Genomic DNA, 24,660 nt, shown 5'->3' with positions numbered 1-24,660 from the left:
GAGTGAGTGAGTGGTGAGTGAGGAGTGAGTGGTGAAGAGTGAGTGAGTGGTGAGTGAGTGGTGGGTGGTGAGTGGTGAGTGGTGAGTGAGTGGTGAGGAGTGAGTAGTGAGTGAGTGGTGAGTGAGGAGTGAGTGGTGAGGAGTGGTGAGGAGTGGTGAGGAGTGAGTGGTGAGTGGTGACTGAGTGAGTGAGTGACTGGGTGAGTGAGTGGTGAGTGGTGAGGAGTGAGTGGTGAGGAGTGGTGAGGAGTGGTGAGGAGTGAGTGGTGAGTGGTGAGTGAGTGGCTGAGTGGGTGGCTGAGTGAGTGAGTGAGTGGTGAGTGAGTGAGTGAGTGGTGAGTGAGTGAGTGAGTTGGTGAGTGAGTGAGTGACTGAGTGACTGAGTGAGTGGTGAGTGACTGAGTGACTGAGTGAGTGAGTGAGTGGTGAGTGGTGAGTGGTGAGGAGTGGTGAGGAGTGAGTGGTGAGTGGTGAGTGAGTGGTGAGTGGGTGAGTGGGTGAGTGAGTGGGTGGGTAAGTGGGTGAGTGAGTGAGTGGGTGAGTGGTGAGTGGTGAGTGAGTGGTGAGTGAGTGAGTGGTGAGTGAGTGAGTGAGTGGCTGAGTGAGTGACTGAGTGAGTAGGTGAGTGAGTGAGTGGTGAGTGAGTGGTGAGGAGTGAGTGAGTGGGTGAGTGAGTGAGTGGGTGAGTGAGTGACTGAGTGACTGAGTGGGTGAGTGAGTGACTGAGTGGGTGAGTGAGTGGGTGAGTGGGTTGGTGAGTGAGTGAGTGGGTGAGTGAGTGAGTGGGTGAGTGAGTGAGTGAGTGACTGAGTGAGTGGTGAGTGAGTGAGTGGTGAGTGAGTGGTGAGTGGTGAGGAGTGAGTGGTGAGTGGGTGGTGAGTGAGTGGGTGAGTGAGTGGGTGAGTGAGTGAGTGAGTGGGTGAGTGGGTGAGTGGGTGAGTGAGTGGGTGAGTGAGTGGGTGAGTGGGTGAGTGAGTGAGTGGTGAGTGGTGAGGAGTGAGTGGTGAGTGGGTGGTGAGTGAGTTGGTGAGTGAGTGAGTGAGAGGTGGGTGGTGAGTGAGTGGTGAGTGAGTGAGTGGTGAGGAGTGAGGAGTGAGTGGTGAGTGAGTGGTGAGTGAGTGACTGAGTGACTGAGTGAGTGAGTGGTGAGTGACTGAGTGACTGAGTGACTGAGTGAGTGGTGAGTGGTGAGTGAGTGGTGAGTGAGTGGTGAGTGGTGAGTGAGTGGTGAGTGAGTGAGTGGCTGAGTGGTGAGGACCTCTAGACCATTATCGTGAGTGAATGTCCGAGTGGTGTTCAGCAGAGTCGAGATGGACGCAGCTCGGCATCGAGAGACACCGTGGAGACAGCAGAGAGACTCGGACGTGGACGGCCTGAGACAGAGACACAGTGAGACACAGACAGAGACACACAGGGTGAGACAGAGACACACAGTGAGACACACAGAGAGACACAGACACACAGAGACACACAGAGACACAGTGAGACACAGAGACACAGAGAGACACCGTGAAGGCAGCAGAGAGACTCGGACGTGGACGGCCTGAGACAGACACACAGTGAGACACAGACAGAGACACACAGGGTGAGACAGAGACACACAGTGAGACAGAGACACAGAGACACACAGAGACACACAGAGACACACAGACACACAGAGACAGAGAGACAGAGAGACACAGAGACACAGAGAGACACCGTGGAGACAGCAGAGAGACTCGGACGTGGACGGCCTGAGACAGACACACAGTGAGACACAGAGACAGAGACACACAGGGTGAGACACACAGAGACACACACAGAGACACAGAGACACAGTGAGACACAGAGACACAGAGAGACACCGTGGAGACAGCAGAGAGACTCGGACGTGGACGGCCTGAGACAGACACACAGTGACACAGAGACACAGTGAGACACAGATAGACACAGAGACACAGTGAGACACAGAGACACACAGTGACACACAGAGAGACACACAGAGACACAGAGACAGAGAGACAGAGACACAGAGACACACAGAGACACACAGTGACACACAGAGAGACACACAGAGACACAGAGACAGAGAGACAGAGACACAGAGACACACAGAGACACACAGAGACACACAGGGTGAGACAGAGACACACAGTGAGACACACAGAGAGACACAGACACACAGAGACACACAGTGAGACACACACAGAGACACACACAGAGACACAGAGACACAGTGAGACACAGAGACACAGAGAGACACCGTGGAGACAGCAGAGAGACTCGGACGTGGACGGCCTGAGACAGAGACACAGTGAGACACAGACAGAGACACACAGGGTGAGACAGAGACACACAGTGAGACACACAGAGAGACACAGAGACACACAGAGACACACAGAGACACACAGACACACAGAGACACAGAGAGACACAGAGACACAGAGAGACACCGTGGAGACAGCAGAGAGACTCGGACGTGGACGGCCTGAGACAGACACACAGTGAGACACAGACAGAGACACACAGGGTGAGACACAGACACACAGTGAGACACAGAGACAGAGACACACAGGGTGAGACACACAGAGACACACACAGAGACACACACAGAGACACAGAGACACAGAGACACAGAGAGACACCGTGGAGACAGCAGAGAGACTCGGACGTGGACGGCCTGAGACAAAGACAGAGACACAGAGACACAGAGACACAGAGACAGAGACACAGAGACACACAGGGTGAGACAGAGACACAGAGACACAGAGACACACAGTGAGACACACACAGAGACACAGACAGAGACACACAGGGTGAGACAGAGACACACAGTGAGACACACAGAGAGACACAGACACACAGAGACACACAGTGAGACACACACAGAGACACACAGAGACACAGTGAGACACAGAGAGACACCGTGGAGACAGCAGAGAGACTCGGACGTGGACGGCCTGAGACAGACACACAGAGACAGAGAGACACAGAGACAGAGACACAGAGACACACAGGGTGAGACAGAGACACAGAGACACAGTGAGACACAGAGAGACACAGTGAGACACAGAGACACAGAGACACACAGAGTGAGACACAGAGACACAGAGACACAGAGACACCATGGAGACAGCAGAGAGACTCGGACGTGGACGGCCTGAGACAGACACACAGTGAGACACAGACAGAGACACACAGTGAGACACAGAGACACACAGAGACACAGTGAGACACACAGAGACACAGAGACAGAGAGACAGAGACACAGAGACACACACAGTGAGACACACAGAGACACACAGAGACAGAGAGATAGAGAGACACACAGTGAGACACAGAGACACAGAGACACACAGTGAGACACAAAGACACACAGAGACACACAGAGACACACAGAGACAGAGACACACAGACACACAGAGACACACAGAGACACAGAGACACAGAGACAGAGACACAGAGACACACAGAGACACAGAGACACACAGTGAGACACAAAGACACACAGAGACACACAGAGACACACAGAGACAGAGACACACAGACACACAGAGACACACAGAGACACAGAGACACAGAGACAGAGACACACAGACACACAGAGACACACAGTGAGACACACACAGAGACACAGTGAGACACACAGAGACACACAGTGAGACACAGAGACACACAGAGACACAGTGAGACACACAGAGACACAGAGACAGAGACACAGAGACACCGTGAAGACAGCAGAGAGACTCAGACGTGGACGGCCTGAGACAGAGACAGAGACACAGAGACACACAGAGAGACACAGATAGACACAGAGACACAGTGAGACACAGAGACACACAGACACAGTGAGAGAGAGACACACAGAGACACAGACACACAGAGACACACAGACACACAGAGACACAGAGACACAGAGACACACAGAGACACACAGAGACACAGAGACACACAGAGACACAGAGACACACAGAGACACACAGAGACACACAGGGTGAGACAGAGACACACAGAGACACACACAGAGACACACAGAGACAGAGACACACAGTGAGACACACAGAGACACAGAGAGACACAGAGTGAGACACAGAGACAGTGAGACACAGAGACACCATGGAGACAGCAGAGAGACTCGGACGTGGACGGCCTGAGACAGAGACAGAGACAGAGAGACACAGAGACAGAGACACAGTGAGACACAGAGACAGAGACACAGTGAGACACAGAGACAGAGACACAGAGACACAGAGACACAGAGACAGAGACAAACAGAGACACACAGTGAGACACAGAGACACAGAGACACACAGTGAGACACAAAGACACACAGAGACACACAGAGACACACAGAGACAGAGACACACAGAGACACAGAGACACAGAGACAGAGACACAGAGACACACAGAGACACAGTGAGACACACAGAGACACACAGTGAGACACAGAGACACACAGAGACACAGTGAGACACACAGAGACACAGAGACAGAGACACAGAGAGACACCGTGGAGACAGCAGAGAGACTCGGACGTGGACGGCCTGAGACAGAGACAGAGACACAGAGACACAGAGAGACACAGATAGACACAGAGACACAGTGAGAGAGAGACACACAGAGACACAGACACACAGAGACACAGAGACACAGAGAGACACAGATAGACACAGAGACACAGTGAGACACAGAGACACACAGACACAGTGAGAGAGAGACACACAGAGACACAGACACACAGAGACACACAGACACACAGAGACACAGAGAGACTCACACAGAGACACACAGAGACACAGAGAGACACAGGGTGAGACAGAGACACACAGAGACACACAGAGACACACAGGGTGAGACAGAGACACACAGAGACACACAGAGACACAGAGACACAGAGAGACAGAGACACACAGTATATATGTGAGTGTATATCTATATATGTGTGTGTATATATGTGTGTGTGTATGAGACACAGTGAGACACAGAGACACACAGAGACACAGTGAGACACAGAGACACAGAGACACACAGAGACACAGAGACACACAGAGACACAGAGACACACAGAGACACACAGAGACACACAGTGTGAGACAGAGACAAAGAGACACACAGAGACACAGAGACAGAGACACACAGTGTGTGGATATATGTGTGTATATCTATATATGTATATATGTGTGTGTATCTATATATGTATATCTGTATGTGTATATATATGTATATGTGTGTGTATATCTATATATGTTTATGTGTATATATGTGTGTATCTATATATGTATATCTGTATATGTATATACGTATATATGTGTGTATATGTGTATGTGTATACATGTGTATATATCTATCTATCTATGTGTGTGTATATATGTATGTATATGTGTGTGTATGTATATGTGTATCTATATATGTATATGTGTGTGTATCTATGTATGTTTATATATGTGTATATCTATATATGTGTGTATCTATGTATGTATATCTGTATGTGTATATATAAGTATATGTGTGTATATCTATATATGTGTATGTGTATATATGTGTCTATATGTGTATGTGTATATGTATGTGTGTGTATGTATGTGTATATGTGTATATATCTATATGTGTGTGTATATCTATATATATGTGTATATATGTGTATGTATGTGTGTATATATGTATATCTACATGTATATATGTGTATATATGTATATATGTGTGTGTGTCTATCTATATATGTATATATGTATGTGTATATATGTATATCTATGCGTATATGTCTATATATGTATATGTGTGTACATATATGTGTGTATGTATATATGTGTATATCTGTATATATGTGTGTGTATGTGTATATATGTGTATATATGTATATCTGTATATGTAATATCTTTATGTATATATGTGTGTGTGTGTATGTGTATATATGTATCTATATGTATGTGTGTATATATATATGTATATGTGTGTGTATATATGTATATGTGTATCTATATATGTATCTATGTATATATCTATATGTATATATGTATACTGTATATATCTATATGTATCTTTGTGTATATATCTGTGTGTGTGTATATATGTTTATGTATATATCTATATATCTCTGTGTGTGTATCTATATATGTGTGTGTGTATATATCTATATATGTGTATACTGTATATGTGTATATATGTATCTCTGTGTGTATGTATATATGTGTATATATGTATATATCTATATGTGTGTATATATGTGTATATATATCTCTGTCGTGGGGAGCGGTGGTGTAGTGGTTAGCGCTACGCTGTGCTATGAACCTGGCGACCCGGGTTCGATTCCCGCTCACGGCCAACACCAGTGACGATTATCTGAACCGGTCCCGGGCCTCCCCTAGGTCGACTCAGCCTCAAATGAGTACCTGGAGCGGTGTGTAAACATTGTCACTAGGGAGACAAAGGCGGTCGGGCGTGGTGCTGGCCACCCACCCCCTCGTGTACCGTTCCGGCCTTCATAGCTGGTGCTCGCTAACAGCACTTGCCCCTACAGTCTGTTACAGGCTACATGGGGGATCTTTGTCTTTGTCTTTATATATCTCTGTGTGTATATGTGTGTATGTGTATATATATGTATATCTATATATGTATAATTATATGTGTGTATATGTGTGTATATATGTATATATATGTACGTGTGTATATGTGTGTATATGTGTGTATATGTATCTATATATGTGTATATATGTATCTCTGTGTGTGTGTCTATATATATATCTATATGTGTATGTGTATATCTATATATCTATGTATCTATCTATGTATCTCTCTGTGTGTATATGTATATCTATATATGTGTATCTATATCTATATATGTGTGTATGTATGTATATATGTATATATACATATGTTTATAATGTATGTGTATATATGTATCTATATGTATATATATATGTGTATATATGTATATATATCTCTGTGTGTGTGTATATATGAATATATATCTATATGTGTGTATATATATGTATATGTGTATCTCTGTGTGTGTGTATATATATCTGTATATATGTGTGTGTATGTGTGTGTATCTATATATGTATATATCTATATGTGGTTATATCTATATATATATGTGTGTATATATGTGTGTGTATGTGTGTGTATCTATGTGTGTGTATCTATCTATGTGTGTGTATCTATATATGTGTGTGTATGTGTATATGTGTGTATATGTATATATGTATATGTGTATATCTATATATATACTCTACATGTATATGTGTGTATATGTGTATATCTATGTGTATATATGTATATATGTACGTGTGTATATGTGTGTATATGTATCTATATATGTGTATATCTATGTATATGTATATATGTATACTGTATATGTATCTATATATGTGTGTATGTATATCTGTGTGTGTGTATGTGTGTGTATCTATGTGTGTGTATCTATATCTATATATGTGTGTGTATGTGTATATGTGTGTCTATGTATATATATATGTATATGTGTATATCTATATATACTCTATATGTATATATCTGCGTGTGTGTGTATGTGTGTGTATCTATGTGTGTGTATCTATATATGTATATCTATATATATCTATATGTATATATATGTGTGTATATATATATCTCTGTGTGTGTATGTATATATGTGTATACTGTATGTGTATATATGTATAGCTATATGTATATATGTATATCTATATATATCTGTGTGTATGTATATATGTGTGTGTGTGTATGTGTGTGTATCTATGTGTGTGTATCTATATCTATATATATGTATATCTATATATATGTATATCTATATGTATATATCTATATGTGTGTATATATGTATATATATATATCTCTGTGTGTGTATGTATATATGTGTATATATCTATATATATATATATCTGTGTGTATGTATATCTATATATACTCTATATGTATATATCTATATGTATATATGTGTATATATCTATGTATATATCTACATATATGTGTGTGTATGTGTGTGTATCTATGTATATGTATATATGTATACTGTATATGTGTATATCTATATGTATATATGTATATATTATATCTATATGTATATATCTGTGTGTGTATGTATGTGTGTGTATCTATGTGTGTGTATATATGTATATATGTGTGTGTATGTATATATGTATCTATATATATACTCTATATCTATGTATATGTGTATATCTGTATATATCTCTGTGTGTATGTATATCTATATCTATGTATATATATATATATATCTGTGTGTGTATGTGTATGTATATATGTGTGTGTATATATATGTGTATATATCTATCTATATATCTGTGTGTATGTATATATCTATATATATGTGTATGTATATATGTGTGTGTGTGTGTGTATGTGTGTGTATCTATGTATATGTATATATGTATACTGTATATATGTATATCTATGTATCTATATATATATCTGTGTGTATGTATACATGTGTATATATCTATATATATCTGTGTGTATGTGTATATATGTATCTATATATATCTATATATCTCTGTGTGTATGTGTATATATCTATGTATATCTATATGTGTATATATCTGTGTGTGTATGTATATATGTGTATATATGTATCTATGTATATGTATATATATCTCTGTGTGTGTATGTATATATCTATATGTGTATATCTCTGTGTGTGTATGTATATATGTGTATATATGTGTATATATCTATCTATATATCTCTGTGTGTATGTGTATGTATATATCTATATATGTGTATATATGTGTGTGTATGTGTGTGTATCTATGCATATGTATATATGTATACTGTATATGTGTATATCTATCTGTATGTGTATGTATATATGTGTGTGTGTATGTGTGTATCTATGTATATATGTATACTGTATATGTGTATATATCTGTATGTGTATGTATATATGTGTGTGTGTATGTGTGTGTATCTATGTATATATGTATATATGTCCGGCAAAACAACCCCCTACCTCCTCGCGGTGCCGGATGGGCAACTCTGTCGTGGACAGTGCTGTGGGGGGAGTTCCAATTTTGATTGGCTCCTCCCCTCATGGCATATGTGTCCACCACAGGGGCTAAACGGGGGCTCTGGACGGGTGCGAGGGGCTGGTAACCCCTCCACCTTCAATTAATTACCACAAAACCACGAATTAAAGTGAAATATGTAACAACTAAGCTTGTGCCGGAGGCCCCGGGGGGCCAGGCGTCTATGACGTCTCCTGGCCAAACCCCAATTGGCGGAGCCAGGAGATTGAATACCTACCCTCGGGGCTACTCCAGAAACAACGAAAAGCCACTACGGGTGGCCACGTGGAATGTTCGAACGCTCACTGCAGAGGAGAGGCTGCCACTCCTCTGTCGGGAGCTGGACCGGTACCGCCTGGATCTATGCGGCATTCAGGAGGTCCGGTGGACCGGCTCTGGCTCCTGCCACCATGAGGGGTGGACAGTCCTCTACTCGGGGCAGCAGACTGCCAAACAACAGGGTGTGGGTCTTCTTTTGAACAAAAGAATGAAGGGGGCGTGGGAGCGTGGCGGTGAGGTGTGGGAAGCTGTAAGCCCCAGGCTACTTTGGGCTCGCCTTCCCATCAACCGGAGGCGAGGAATGGTGGTCGTGGTTACTTATGCCCCCACCGAAGATGAACATCCGTGGAGGGATGCAGGCAAAGCCGATGAGTCAGATGCCTTCTATGACCTCCTGTCACAGGTGCTGGCTAAAGTGGCCCCTCGGGATAGAGTCATCATGTTGGGTGACTTCAATGCCCGAGTTGGTCATGATACTGGCACCTGGTCTGGAGTGATTGGAGGGCATGGGCCAGATCAGCTCAATAACAACGGTAGGAGGCTGCTAGATTTTTGTGCAGCCCATGGGCTTGTAATTACCAACACGCTGTTCCGGCATCGGCGCATCCACACAACATCATGGATGCATGCCGGGTCCAAGCAAGAACATCTGCTGGACTACATAGTGACGGACCAGCGAATGCGAGCCCATGTCCTTGACACCAGGACCTACCGTGGAGCTGATCTGCCCTCTGACCATCGACTAGTCATCTGTAAGATGCGCCTGCCATTCTTCCACTCCGGTGGTGGGTGTACACCCAGGACCCCATTCCAACCTAAAGTGGCCTGGTCTCAGTTATCTGATGAAAGTTGCAAGCGAGAATTTCATCATCGCTTGCGGCTGGGATTGGCATCGTCCCCGACTCCTCCTGATGTCGAGGGTAAATGGGCGAGGTTTAGGACTGTGACTCATGCAGCTGCAATGGCTGCTTTGGGTACGCGGTCCAGACCTCCCCAGACACCCTGGATGACAGAGGAGTTGTTCAGGATGGTTGAGAAAAAGCGACAGGCCCACTGTCATCGGCTACAGAATCCCACGTCAGAGAATGAGGAGGCTTACCGCAGCCTTCGCTCGGAGGTTCGGAGAGCCGTGAGGCGCTGCAAGGATGGGTGGTGGTCGCGGGTTGCTGAGGAGATGGAGTCTGCCTCAGTGGCCCGTGATCACAAATCGCTATTTAACTCCATCAAAAAAGTAACCTGCAGCGCCACACCTATTACCATCATTAGGGGAAAAAACGGTGATCCAATTTCCGACCCCCAGGAACAGGTTCGCAGATTTGCTGAGCATTTCTGTGAGGTCCTGGGGGAGGGAAAATCCCACAGCCAGGAAAACATCGTGGCACAAAGTGAGGATGACCCTGCTGAGGCTGCGGTGCCTCAAATATTGGATGAAGTCACCCCCTGTGAGTGGCTGGCTGAGGTGCCATCTGCTGAGGAAGTATTGAAGGCGATCCGGAGTCTGAGACCAGGAAAGGCAGCGGGCAGAGATGATCTCCCAAGCGAAATGCTGAGGGAGGGTGGCGTTTGTGCACAGACTGCCCTATATGACATCATAACAACAGTCTGGACCACTGGACGGGTTCCGCAGGATTGGAAGGATGCCCTGGTGGTCCCCCTTTTTAAGAAGGGGGACCGCACAGACTGTAACAACTACAGGGGCATCTCACTCCTCAGTGTGCCGGGAAAGGTCCTGGCAAGGATTATTCAGCATCGCCTTGCCAGGCACGCTGAGGAGAGGCTTGCGGAGCCCCAATGCGGTTTCAGGAAAGGGCGGTCCTGCACAGATGCCATATTTTCTGTCCGTCTGCTACAGCAGAGGTGTAGGGAATTCCAACAAGACCTACATCTGTGCTTTATTGACCTGGTCAAGGCCTATGATACCATCAGTAGGCCTGGGCTCTGGGTCCTTCTTCGTGCTTTTGGAGTACCTGACCCTCTGCTCACGATCATTAAGGACCTTCATGATGGTGAGCGGGCCCGGGTAAAACTACGTGGCCGGGAGTCAGAGCCATTCCTTGTACACCTTGGGGTGCGACAGGGATGTCCTCTGGCTCCCACATTATTTAACATCTATTTTGACCACGTAGTTCGTGAAGCCTTCAATAGCTGTACCGGGGGAATCTCCATATGGTACAGATATAATGGGAGGCTAATCGATGCCCGGGTGCGGTCAAGGGATGGCTCCCTATTGCTCAACCACGTTATGTATGCTGATGACTTGGTAATAGCTGCTCAGTCAGAGGAGGAGTTGGAGACGCTGCTGCTGAGACTGGAGCGTGCCACTAAGAGGTGGGGCCTTACCATCAGCCCCACCAAAACTAAGCACCTGCCTGGGTATTTTGTACCATCGGACACTCCACCCCCACAACTCCCAATCGGTGATGGGGCAGTTGTGGAGAGAGTGGAGAGTTTCCCATACCTGGGCAGTGTGCTTATGACTGGCTCCAGTTTAACAGCAGAGGTCTCACTCCGAATCAGTCGAGCGGCAATATCTTTTCATCGGTTGCGTAACGCTGTGTGGAAGCTACCTGGTCTGTCGCTCCGCACTAAGCTTCAGGTCTTCTCGGCCACGGTCATTCCCTCCCTTCTCTACGCTTGCGAAACGTGGACCCCCCTAATGGAACATCTTCGCCGGTTAGAAACATTTAGGCTGACCTGCCTACGATCCATCCTGGGTTTAACCAGACTGGATTGTGTGAGGAGCTCACAAATCCTTGAAAGATCTGGGCAGGGTCCCATCGGTGAGTTCCTCCGGCAGGCAAGGCTGCGATGGCTGGGTCATGTAGCCCGCATGCCCAGCCACCGCATGCCGAAACAGCTTTTGTTTGGCCGGATTGAGGGGGCTAAGCGGGCGCGGCACGGGCTAGAGAAGAGATGGAGTGATGTGGTACAGGAGGACGTGGAGCTGAGTGGACTTGCCGATGACTGGTACCAGCGGTGTCAAGATCGGCCTCTGTGGAGGAGGCTCGTGAAGGATGCTACTGGGCAGTTGGAGGCAGTCGCCCTCCAACAACAACGGAGGGCGGAGGAGCGACGCTCACAACAGCGAGCGGAGCGCCGGGTGGCTAAAGCACAGCAGGTTGGCACAGTAGGGGGCACAGGTGGTGCATCAGCCAGTCATCTCAGTCAGTCGACCCGTGGCACCTGGGTCTGCCCCGTGACCTCCTGCCAGCGGGCGTTCGACACTTCACGTGGCCTCAGGGTGCACATAGCCTGGCACAAGCGTCGTGGTGACGTCACCGCCACTTAGTGGCGAATGGCGGTTGTTGTTGTTGTTGTATCTATGTATATATGTATACTGTATATGTGTATATCTATCTGTATGTGTATGTATATATGTGTGTGTGTGTATGTGTGTGTATCTATGTATATATGTATACTGTATATGTGTATATCTATCTGTATGTGTATGTATATATGTGTGTGTGTATGTGTGTGTATCTATGTATATATGTATACTGTATATGTGTATATCTATCTGTATGTGTATGTATATATGTGTGTGTGTATGTGTGTGTATCTATGTATATATGTATACTGTATATGTGTATATCTATCTGTATGTGTATGTATATATATGTGTGTGTGTGTATGTATCTATGTATATATGTATACTGTATATGTGTATATCTATCTGTATGTGTATGTATATATGTGTGTGTGTATGTGTGTGTATCTATGTATATGTATACTGTATATCTATCTGTATGTGTATGTATATATATGTGTGTGTGTATGTGTGTGTATCTATGTATATATGTATACTGTATATGTGTATATCTATCTGTATGTGTATGTATATATGTGTGTGTGTATCTATGTATATGTATATATGTATACTGTATATGTGTATATCTATCTGTATATGTATGTATATATGTGTGTGTGTATCTATGTATATATGTATACTGTATATGTGTATATCTATCTGTATATGTATGTATATATGTGTGTGTATCTATGTATATATGTATACTGTATATGTGTATATCTATCTGTATGTATATGTGTGTGTGTATGTGTGTGTATCTATGTATATATGTATACTGTATATGTGTATATATATCTATATGTGTATGTATATATGTGTGTATGTGTGTGTATCTATGTATATATGTATACTGTATATGTGTATATCTATCTGTATGTATATGTGTGTGTGTATGTGTGTGTATCTATGTATATATGTATACTGTATATGTGTATATATATCTATATGTGTATGTATATATGTGTGTGTATGTGTGTGTATCTATGTATATATGTATACTGTATATGTGTATATATATCTATATGTGTATATCTGTGTGTGTGTATGTGTGTGTATCTATGTATATATGTATACTGTATATGTGTATATCTATCTGTATGTGTATGTATATATGTGTGTGTGTGTATCTATGTATATATGTATACTGTATATGTGTATATATATCTATATGTGTATATATGTGTGTGTGTATGTGTGTGTATCTATGTATATATGTATACTGTATATGTGTATATATATCTATATGTGTATGTATATATGTGTGTGTGTGTATCTATGTATATATGTTGACTGTATATGTGTATATATATATCTGTATGTATATATCTGCGTGTGTGTGTGTGTCACCGTGTCCTAGCCATGCCACGTAGTAGACTGTCTGACGCCAGAAGGAAGGGAGAGACCCCCCTCTCGAATGCCACGCGAAGTCGCTCAGCCTTCAGAAGGCGAAACAGCTCCTCCTACACACTCACAGAGATACATAGAGATACACACAGAGATATATAGAGATATATAGAGATACACAGAGATACACACAGAGATATATAGAGACTCATAGATATATAGAGATACAGAGAGATACATAGAGATACACAGAGAAATATAGAGATACATAGCTATATAGAGATATATAGAGATACATAGAGATATATAGAGATATATAGAGATATAGAGATATATAGAGACTCATAGAGATACATAGAGATATATAGAGATACATAGAGATATATAGAGACTCATAGAGATACATAGAGATACATAGAGATACATAGAGATATATAGAGACTCATAGAGATACATAGAGATATATAGAGACTCATAGAGATATATAGAAATACATAGAGATACATAGAGATATATAGAGATACATAGAGATATATAGAGATATATAGAGATACATAGATATATATAGATACTCATAGAGATACATAGAGATATATAGAGATACATAGAGACACATAGAGACTCATAGAGACTCATAGAGATACATAGCAATACATAGAGATACATAGAGATACACAGAGATACATAGAGATACAGAGATACATAGAGATACATAGAGATACATAGAGACGCATAGAGATACATAGAGATATATAGAGATACATAGAGATACATAGAGATATAGAGATATACATAGAGATATATAGAGATATAGAGAGATATATAGAGATACAGAGATATATAGAGATACATAGAGATACCTAGAGACATATAGAGATACACATAGAGATATATAGAGATACATAGAGATACATAGAGATATATAGAGATACATAGAGACACATAGAGATACATAGAGACTCATAGAGATACATAGAGATATATAGAGATATATAGAGACTCATAGAGATACATAGAGATATATAGAGATACACAGAGATACACACAGAGAGATATAGAGACATATAGAGATACATAGAGATACATAGAGATACACACAGAGATATATAGAGACTCATAGATATATAGAGATACAGAGAGATACATAGAGATACACAGAGAAATATAGAGATACATAGCTATATAGAGATATATAGAGATACATAGAGATATATAGAGATATATAGAGATATAGAGATATATAGAGACTCATGGAGATACATAGAGATATATAGAGATACATAGAGATATATAGAGACTCATAGAGATACATAGAGATATATAGAGATACATAGAGATATATAGAGACTCATAGAGATACATAGAGATATATAGAGACTCATAGAGATATATAGAAATACATAGAGATACATAGAGATATATAGAGATACATAGAGATATATAGAGATATATAGAGATACATAGATATATAGAGACTCATAGAGATACATAGAGATATATAGAGATACATAGAGACACATAGAGACTCATAGAGATACATAGCAATACATAGAGATACATAGAGATACACAGAGATACATAGAGATACAGAGATACATAGAGATACATAGAGATACATAGAGACGCATAGAGATACATAGAGATATATAGAGATACATAGAGATACATAGAGATATAGAGATATACATAGAGATATATAGAGATATAGAGAGATATATAGAGATACAGAGATATATAGAGATACATAGAGATACCTAGAGACATATAGAGATACACATAGAGATATATAGAGATACATAGAGACACATAGAGATACATAGAGACTCATAGAGATACATAGAGATATATAGAGATATATAGAGACTCATAGAGATACATAGAGATATATAGAGATACACAGAGATACACACAGAGAGATACAGAGACATATAGAGATACATAGAGATACATAGATACATAGAGATACACACAGAGATATATAGAGACTCATAGATATATAGAGATACAGAGAGATACATAGAGATACACAGAGAAATATAGAGATACATAGCTATATAGAGATATATAGAGATACATAGAGATATATAGAGATATATAGAGATATAGAGATATATAGAGAATCATAGAGATACATAGAGATATATAGAGATACATAGAGATATACAGAGACTCATAGAGATACATAGAGATATATAGAGATACATAGATATATAGAGACTCATAGAGATACATAGAGATATATAGAGACTCATAGAGATATATAGAAATACATAGAGATACATAGAGATATATAGAGATGCATAGAGACTCATAGAGATACATAGAGATACATAGAGATATATAGAGATACATAGAGATATAGAGATACATAGAGATATATAGAGATACATAGAGATACATAGAGATATATAGAGACTCATAGAGATGCATAGAGATATATAGAGATACATAGAGATATATAGAGACTCATAGAGATACATAGAGATATAGAGATACATAGAGATATATAGAGATGCATAGAGATATATAGAGATACATAGAGATATATAGAGATATATAGAGACTCATAGAGATACACACAGAGATACACATATAGATATATAGAGATATATAGAGATATATAGATATATAGAGATATATAGAGACACATAGATATATAGAGATAGATAGAGATACATAGAGATACACACAGAGATATATAGAGATATAAAGAGATACATAGAGATACATAGAGATACATAGATATATAGAGATAGATAGAGATACATAGAGATACACACAGAGATATATAGAGATACATAGAGATACACACAGAGATATATAGAGATACATAGAGATACATAGAGATACATAGAGATACATACAGAGATATACAGAGATACATAGAGATACACAGATATATACAGAGATACATAGAGATACATAGAGATGCATAGAGATACATAGACATACATAGAGATATATAGAGATGCATAGATATATAGAGATACATAGAGATACACACAGAGATATATAGAGATATACAGAGATACATAGAGATACAGAGATACATAAAGATACACATAGAGACACACAGAGATACACAGAGATACACATAGAGATATATAGACATACAGAGATACATAGAGATACATAGACATACAGATATATATATAGAGATACATAGAGATACACAGAGATACAGAGATACATAGAGATGCATAGAGATGCAGAGAGATACATAGACATACATAGAGATATATAGAGATACATAGATATATAGAGATACATAGAGATACACACAGAGATACATAGAGATACATAGAGATACATAGAGACACATAGAGATATACAGAGATACACAGAGATACATAGAGATATATAGAGATACATAGAGATACATAGAGACACATAGAGATACACAGAGATACATAGAGACACATAGAGATACATAGAGATATAGAGATACATAGAGATACATAGAGAATCATAGAGATACATAGAGATACTTAGAGATATATAGAGATACATAGAGATACATAGAGACACATAGAGACACATAGAGATACATAGATATCCATAGAGATACATAGAGATACATAGATAATCATAGAGATACATAGAGATACTTAGAGATATATATAGAGATACATAGAGATATATAGATATATAGAGACTCATAGAGATACATAGAGATACATAGAGACTCATAGAGATACATAGAGATACATAGAGACTCATAGAGATACATAGAGATACATAGAGATACATAGAGATACATAGAGATATATAGAGACTCATAGAGATACATAGAGACACATAGAGATACATAGAGATACATAGAGATATATAGAGACACACAGAGATATATAGAGATATATAAAGACTCATAGAGATACATAGAGATATATAGAGACTCATAGAGATACATAGAGACTCATAGAGACACACAGATATACATAGAGATATATAGAGACTCATAGAGATACATAGAGATACATAGAGATACATAGAGACTCATAGAGATACCTAGAGATACACAGAGATACACACACAGCTCCTCCTAGACACACGCAGAGATACATAGAGAGATACAGAGATACACATACAGAGATACACACAGAGATACACACAGAGAGGGATACACACAGAGATACATACACAGAGATACACACAGCGAGATACAGAGATACACAGAGATACATATACAGAGATACACACAGAGATACACACAGATATACACACAGAGAGGGATACACACAGAGATACATACACAGAGATACACACAGCGAGATACAGAGATACACAGAGATACATATACAGAGATACACACAGAGAGATACACAGAGAGATACACACAGAGATACACACAGAGATACACACAGAGAGGGATACACAAAGAGATACACAGAGAGATACACACAGAGATACACACAGAGATACACACAGAGAGGGATACACAAAGAGATACACACAGAGATACATAGAGATATACAGAGATACACACAGAGATACACACAGAGAGATACACAGAGAGGGATACACAAAGAGATACACATAGATACACACAGAGAGATACACAGAGAGATACACAGATAGATACACACAGAGATACATAGAGATATACAGAGATACATGAGATACACACACAGTGATACACACAGAGAGATATATACACAGAGAGATATACATAGAGATATACACAGAGAGATACATAGAGATATACACAGAGATATACACAGAGAGATATACACAAAGAGATATACACAGAGAGATACACAGAGAGATATACGTAGAGATATACAGAGAGATATACACAGAGAGATACATAGAGATATACACAGAGAGATACATAGAGATGCACATACACAGAGAGATACAGAGAGATACAGAGAGATATACAGAGATACACAGAGAGATACATAGAGATATACACACAGATATACACAGAGATATACACACAGAGATACACACAGAGATACACAGATATATACACAGAGAGATACATAGAGATATACACAGAGAGATATACACAGCGAGATACATAGATATATACACAGAGAGATATACACAGAGAGATACAGAGATATACACAGAGATATACACACAGATATACACAGATATACACAGAGATACACAGAGAGATACATAGAGATATATACACACAGATATACACAGAGATACACACAGAGATACACACACAGAGATACATAGAGATACAGAGATTCACAGAGATACATAGAGATATACACAGAGATACACAGAGAGATACATAGATATACACAGAGAGATATACACAGAGAGATATACACAGAGAGATACAGAGATATACACAGAGAGATATACACAGAGAGATACACAGAGAGATATACACAGAGAGATACACAGAGAGATATACATAGAGATATACATAGAGATATACACAGAGAGATATACACAGAGATATACACAGAGAGATATACATAGAGATATACACAGAGAGATATACACAGAGATATACATAGAGATATACACAGGGAGATATACACAGAGAGATACATAGAGATACACATACACAGAGAGATACAGAGAGATACAGAGAGATATACAGAGATACACAGAGAGATACATAGAGATATATAGAGATACATAGAGATGCATAGAGACACATAGAGATACACAGAGATACACACAGAGATACACACACAGAGATACATAGAGATACAGAGATTCACAGAGATACATTGAGATATACACAGAGATACACAGAGAGATACATAGATATACACAGAGAGATATACACAGAGAGATATACACAGAGAGATACAGAGATATACACAGAGAGATACACAGAGATATACACAGAGAGATACACAGAGAGATATACACAGAGAGATACACAGAGAGATATACATAGAGATATACATAGAGATATACACAGAGAGATATACACAGATATATACACAGAGAGATATACATAGAGATATACACAGAGAGATATACACAGAGATATACATAGAGATATACACAGAGAGATATACACAGAGAGATACATAGAGATACACATACACAGAGAGATACAGAGAGATACAGAGAGATATACAGAGATACACAGAGAGATACATAGAGATATATACACACAGATATACACAGAGATATACACACAGAGATACACACAGAGATACATAGAGATATATACACACAGCTATACACAGATATATACACACAGAGATACACACAGAGATACATAGAGATATATACACACAGATATACACAGAGATATACACACAGAGATACACACAGAGAGATACACAGATATATACACAGAGAGATACATAGAGACATACACACAGAGATATACACAGAGAGATACAGAGAGATATACACAGAGATATACACAGAGAGATACAGAGAGATACACATACACAGAGAAATACAGAGAGATACAGAGAGATATACACAGAGAGATATACACAGAGAGATACATAGAGATATATACACACAGATATACACAGAGATATACACACAGAGATACACACAGAGATACACAGAGAGATATACAGAGAGATATACACAGAGAGATATACACAGAGAGATACACAGAGAGATATACACAGAGATATACACAGAGAGATATACACAGAGAGATATACACAGAGAGATATACAGAGAGATATACAGAGAGATACATAGATATATACACAGAGAGATACATAGAGATACACAGAGATATACACACAGAGATACACACAGAGAGATACACAGAGATACATAGAGATACACACACAGAGATATACACACAGATATACACACAGAGATATACACAGATATATACACACAGAGATATACACACAGATACATAGAGATATACACGGAGAGATACATAGAGATACAGAGATACACACAGATACACACACAGAGATATACACAGAGATATACACAGAGACACACAGAGAGATACACACAGAGATACACACAGAGATATACACACAGAGATATACACACAGAGATATACACACAGAGATACATAGAGATACAGAGATACACAGAGATACATAGAGATATACACATAGATACACACATATATACACACACAGAGATACACACAGAGATACACATAGATACAGAGATATATACACACACACATAGATACACAGATATATACACACACATAGATACACAGAGATATATACACACACAGAGATACACACAGAGATACACACAGAGATACATAGAGATACAGAGATACACAGAGATACATAGAGATATACACATAGATACACAGAGAGATACACACAGAGATACACACAGAGATACACATAGAGATACATAGAGATACAGAGACACACAGAGATACAGAGATATACACATAGATACACAGAGATATATACACACACAGAGATACATAGAGATATACACATAGAGATAGAGATATATACACACAGAGAGATACACACAGAGAGATACACACACAGAGATACACAGAGAGATACACACACAGAGATACACAGAGAGATACACATAGATACACAGAGATACATACACACAGAGATACACACAGAGATACACACAGAGATACAAAGAGATACAGAGATACACAGAGATACATAGAGATATACACATAGATACACAGAGATATATACACACACAGAGATACACAGAGATACACACAGAGATACATAGAGATACAGAGATACATAGAGATATACACATAGATACACAGAGATACACACAGAGATACACAGAGATACAGAGACACACAGAGATACAGAGATATACACATAGATACACAGAGATATATACACACACAGAGATACATAGAGATATACACATAGAGATAGAGATATATACACACAGAGAGATACACACAGAGAGATACACACACAGAGATACACAGAGAGATACACACACAGAGATACACAGAGAGATACACATAGATACACAGAGATACATACACACAGAGATACACACAGAGATACACACAGAGATACAAAGAGATACAGAGATACACAGAGATACATAGAGATATACACATAGATACACAGAGATATATACACACACAGAGATACACAGAGATACACACAGAGATACATAGAGATACAGAGATACACAGAGATACATAGAGATATACACATAGATACACAGAGATACACACAGAGATACACAGAGATACAGAGACACACAGAGATACAGAGATATACACATAGATACACAGAGATATACACACACAGAGATACATAGAGATATACACATAGAGATAGAGATATATACACACAGAGAGATACACACAGATATATACACATAGATACACGGTGGTGACTTTACCCAAAGAACCAACAATATGAATCCCTGCAGCCACGAAAGCTTTAAATCAAGAATAATAATAATATCTGGGGAAGTTCGGCGGCCCGGATTAAAAAGCCCAAAAGTTCGGCCCGGGGGCCGAAACTTTGCCCACGCCTGGGACGGAGCCTGGCGCTAGGCCTAGAAGCCTGTGGCTAGGCCTGGAAGCCTGGGGCCTAGGCCTAGAGCCTGGGGGCTAGGCCTGGGGCTAGGCCTAGAAGCCTTGGGGTAGGCCTGGAAGCCTGGGCGCTAGGCCTAGAAGCCTGGGGCTAGGCCTGGAAGCCTGGGGCCTAGGCCTAGAGCCTGGGGGCTAGGCCTGGGGCTAGGCCTAGAAGCAATTGGGGGCTAGGCCTGGAAGCCTGGGGGCTAGGCCTGGAAGCCTGGGGGCTAGGCCTGGAAGCCTGGGGGCTAGGCCTGGAAGCCTGTGGGCTAGGCCTGGAAGCCTGGGGGCTAGGCCTGGAAGCCTGGGGAATAGGCCTAGAGCCTGGGGGCTAGGCCTGGGGCTAGGCCTAGAAGCCTTGGGCTAGGCCTTCAAGCCTGGGAGCTAGGCCTGGAAGCCTGGGGGCTAGGCCTGGAAGCCTGGGGGCTAGGCCTGGAAGCCTGGGGCCTAGGCCTAGAGCCTGGGGGCTAGGCCTGCGGCTAGGCCTAGAAGCCTTGGGGTAGGCCTGGAAGCCTGGGGGCTAGGCCTGGAAGCCTGGGGGCTAGGCCTGGAAGCCTGGGGGCTAGGCCTAGAGCCTGGGGGCTAGGCCTGCGGCTAGGCCTTGAAGCCTTGGGGTAGGCCTGGAAGCCTGGGCGCTAGGCCTGGAAGCCTGGGGGCTAGGCCTGGAAGCCTGGGGGCTAGGCCTGGAAGCCTGGGGCCTAGGCCTAGAGCCTGGGGGCTAGGCCTGCGGCTAGGCCTAGAAGCCTTGGGGTAGGCCTGGAAGCCTGGGGGCTAGGCCTGGAAGCCTGGGGGCTAGGCCTGGAAGCCTGGGGGCTAGGCCTGGAAGCCTGGGGGCTAGGCCTGCGGCTAGGCCTAGAAGCCTTGGGGTAGGCCTGGAAGCCTGGGCGCTAGGCCTAGAAGCCTGGGGCTAGGCCTAGAAGCCTGCGGCTAGGCCTAGAAGCCTGGGGCCTAGGCCTAGAGCTTGGGGGCTAGGCCTGGGGCTAGGCCTGGAAGCCTGGGGCCTAGGCCTGGAAGCCTGGGGCCTAGGCATAGAGCCTGGGGGCTAGGCCTGGAAGCCTGGGGGCTAGGCCTGGAAGCCTGGGGGCTAGGCCTGGGGCTAGGCCTGGAAGCCTGGGGGCTAGGCCTGGAAGCCTGGGCACTAGGCCTGGAAGCCTGGGGGCTAGGCCTGGAAGCCTGGGGCCTAGGCCTAGAGCCTGGGGGTTAGGCCTGCGGCTAGGCCTAGAAGCCTTGGGGTAGGCCTGGAAGCCTGGGGGCTAGGCCTGGAAGCCTGGCGCTAGGCCTAGAAGCCTGTGGCTAGGCCTGGAAGCCTGGGGCCTAGGCCTAGAGCCTGGGGGCTAGGCCTGGGGCTAGGCCTAGAAGCCTTGGGCTAGGCCTGGAAGCCTGGGGCCTAGGCCTAGAGCCTGGGGGCTAGGCCTGGGGCTAGGCCTAGAAGCCTTGGGGTAGGCCTGGAAGCCTGGGGGCTAGGCCTGGAAGCCTGGGGGCTAGGCCTGGAAGCCTGGGGCCTAGGCCTAGAGCCTGGGGGCTAGGCCTGGGGCTAGGTCTGGAAGCCTGGGGGCTAGGCCTGGAAGCCTGGGGGCTAGGCCTGGAAGCCTGGGGCCTAGGCCTAGAGCCTGGGGCTAGGCCTGGAAGCCTGGGGGCTAGGCCTGGAAGCCTGGGGGCTAGGCCTAGAGCCTGGGGCTAGGCCTGGAAGCCTGGGGCCTAGGCCTAGAGCCTGGGGGCTAGGCCTGGGGCTAGGCCTAGAAGCCTTGGGCTAGGCCTTGAAGCCTGGGGGCTAGGCCTGGAAGCCTGGGGGCTAGACCTAGAAGCCTGGGGCTAGGCCTGGGGCTAGGCCTAGAGCCTGGGGGCTAGGCCTGGAAGCCTGGGGCTAGGCCTGGGGCTAGGCCTAGAGCCTGGGGCTAGGCCTAGAAGCCTGGGGCTAGGCCTAGAGGCCTGGGGCTAGGCCTAGAGTCTGGGGCTAGGCCAAGAGCCTGGGGCTAGGCCTGGGGCTAAGCCTAGAAGACTTGGGCTAGGCCTGGAAGCCTGGGGGCTAGGCCAAGAGCCTGGGGCTAGGCCTAGAGCCTGGGGCTAGGCCTGGGGCTAAGCCTAGAAGCCTTGGGCTAGGTCTGGAAGCCTGGGGGCTAGGCCTGGAAGCCTGGGGGCTAGACCTAGAAGCCTGGGGCTAGGCCTGGGGCTAGGCCTAGAGCCTGGGGGCTAGGCCTGGAAGCCTGGGGCTAGGCCTGGGGCTAGGCCTGGGGCTAGGCCTAGAGTCTGGGGCTAGGCCTAGAAGC

At 42.7% G+C, this 24,660-nt stretch overlaps 1 protein-coding gene across 1 annotated transcript in view; it reads right to left on the bottom strand.

Annotated features, from left to right (window-relative positions):
- Positions 1–24,660, bottom strand: part of LOC142923944 (bifunctional 3'-5' exonuclease/ATP-dependent helicase WRN-like) — a 264,891-nt gene that overhangs the window by 214,034 nt on the left and 26,197 nt on the right. Inside the window, exons 8-9 of the mRNA XM_076064964.1 lie at positions 13,936–14,048; positions 1,259–1,373 (exon numbers count right to left, since the gene is read on the bottom strand). Coding sequence (XP_075921079.1) covers positions 1,259–1,373; positions 13,936–14,048 — 228 coding nt within the window. The remainder of the gene's footprint in view (positions 1–1,258; positions 1,374–13,935; positions 14,049–24,660) is intronic.

Source organism: Petromyzon marinus, unplaced genomic scaffold, assembly GCF_048934315.1.
Source record: "Petromyzon marinus isolate PM22_M1 ecotype Great Lakes invasive population unplaced genomic scaffold, UKy_Petmar_22M1.pri1.0 PM_Scaffold_92, whole genome shotgun sequence".
NCBI classification, from domain to species: Eukaryota; Metazoa; Chordata; class Hyperoartia; order Petromyzontiformes; family Petromyzontidae; genus Petromyzon; species Petromyzon marinus.
Note: the sequence above shows the minus strand (reverse complement) of the source record. Positions and strands in the feature narration are given on the sequence as shown.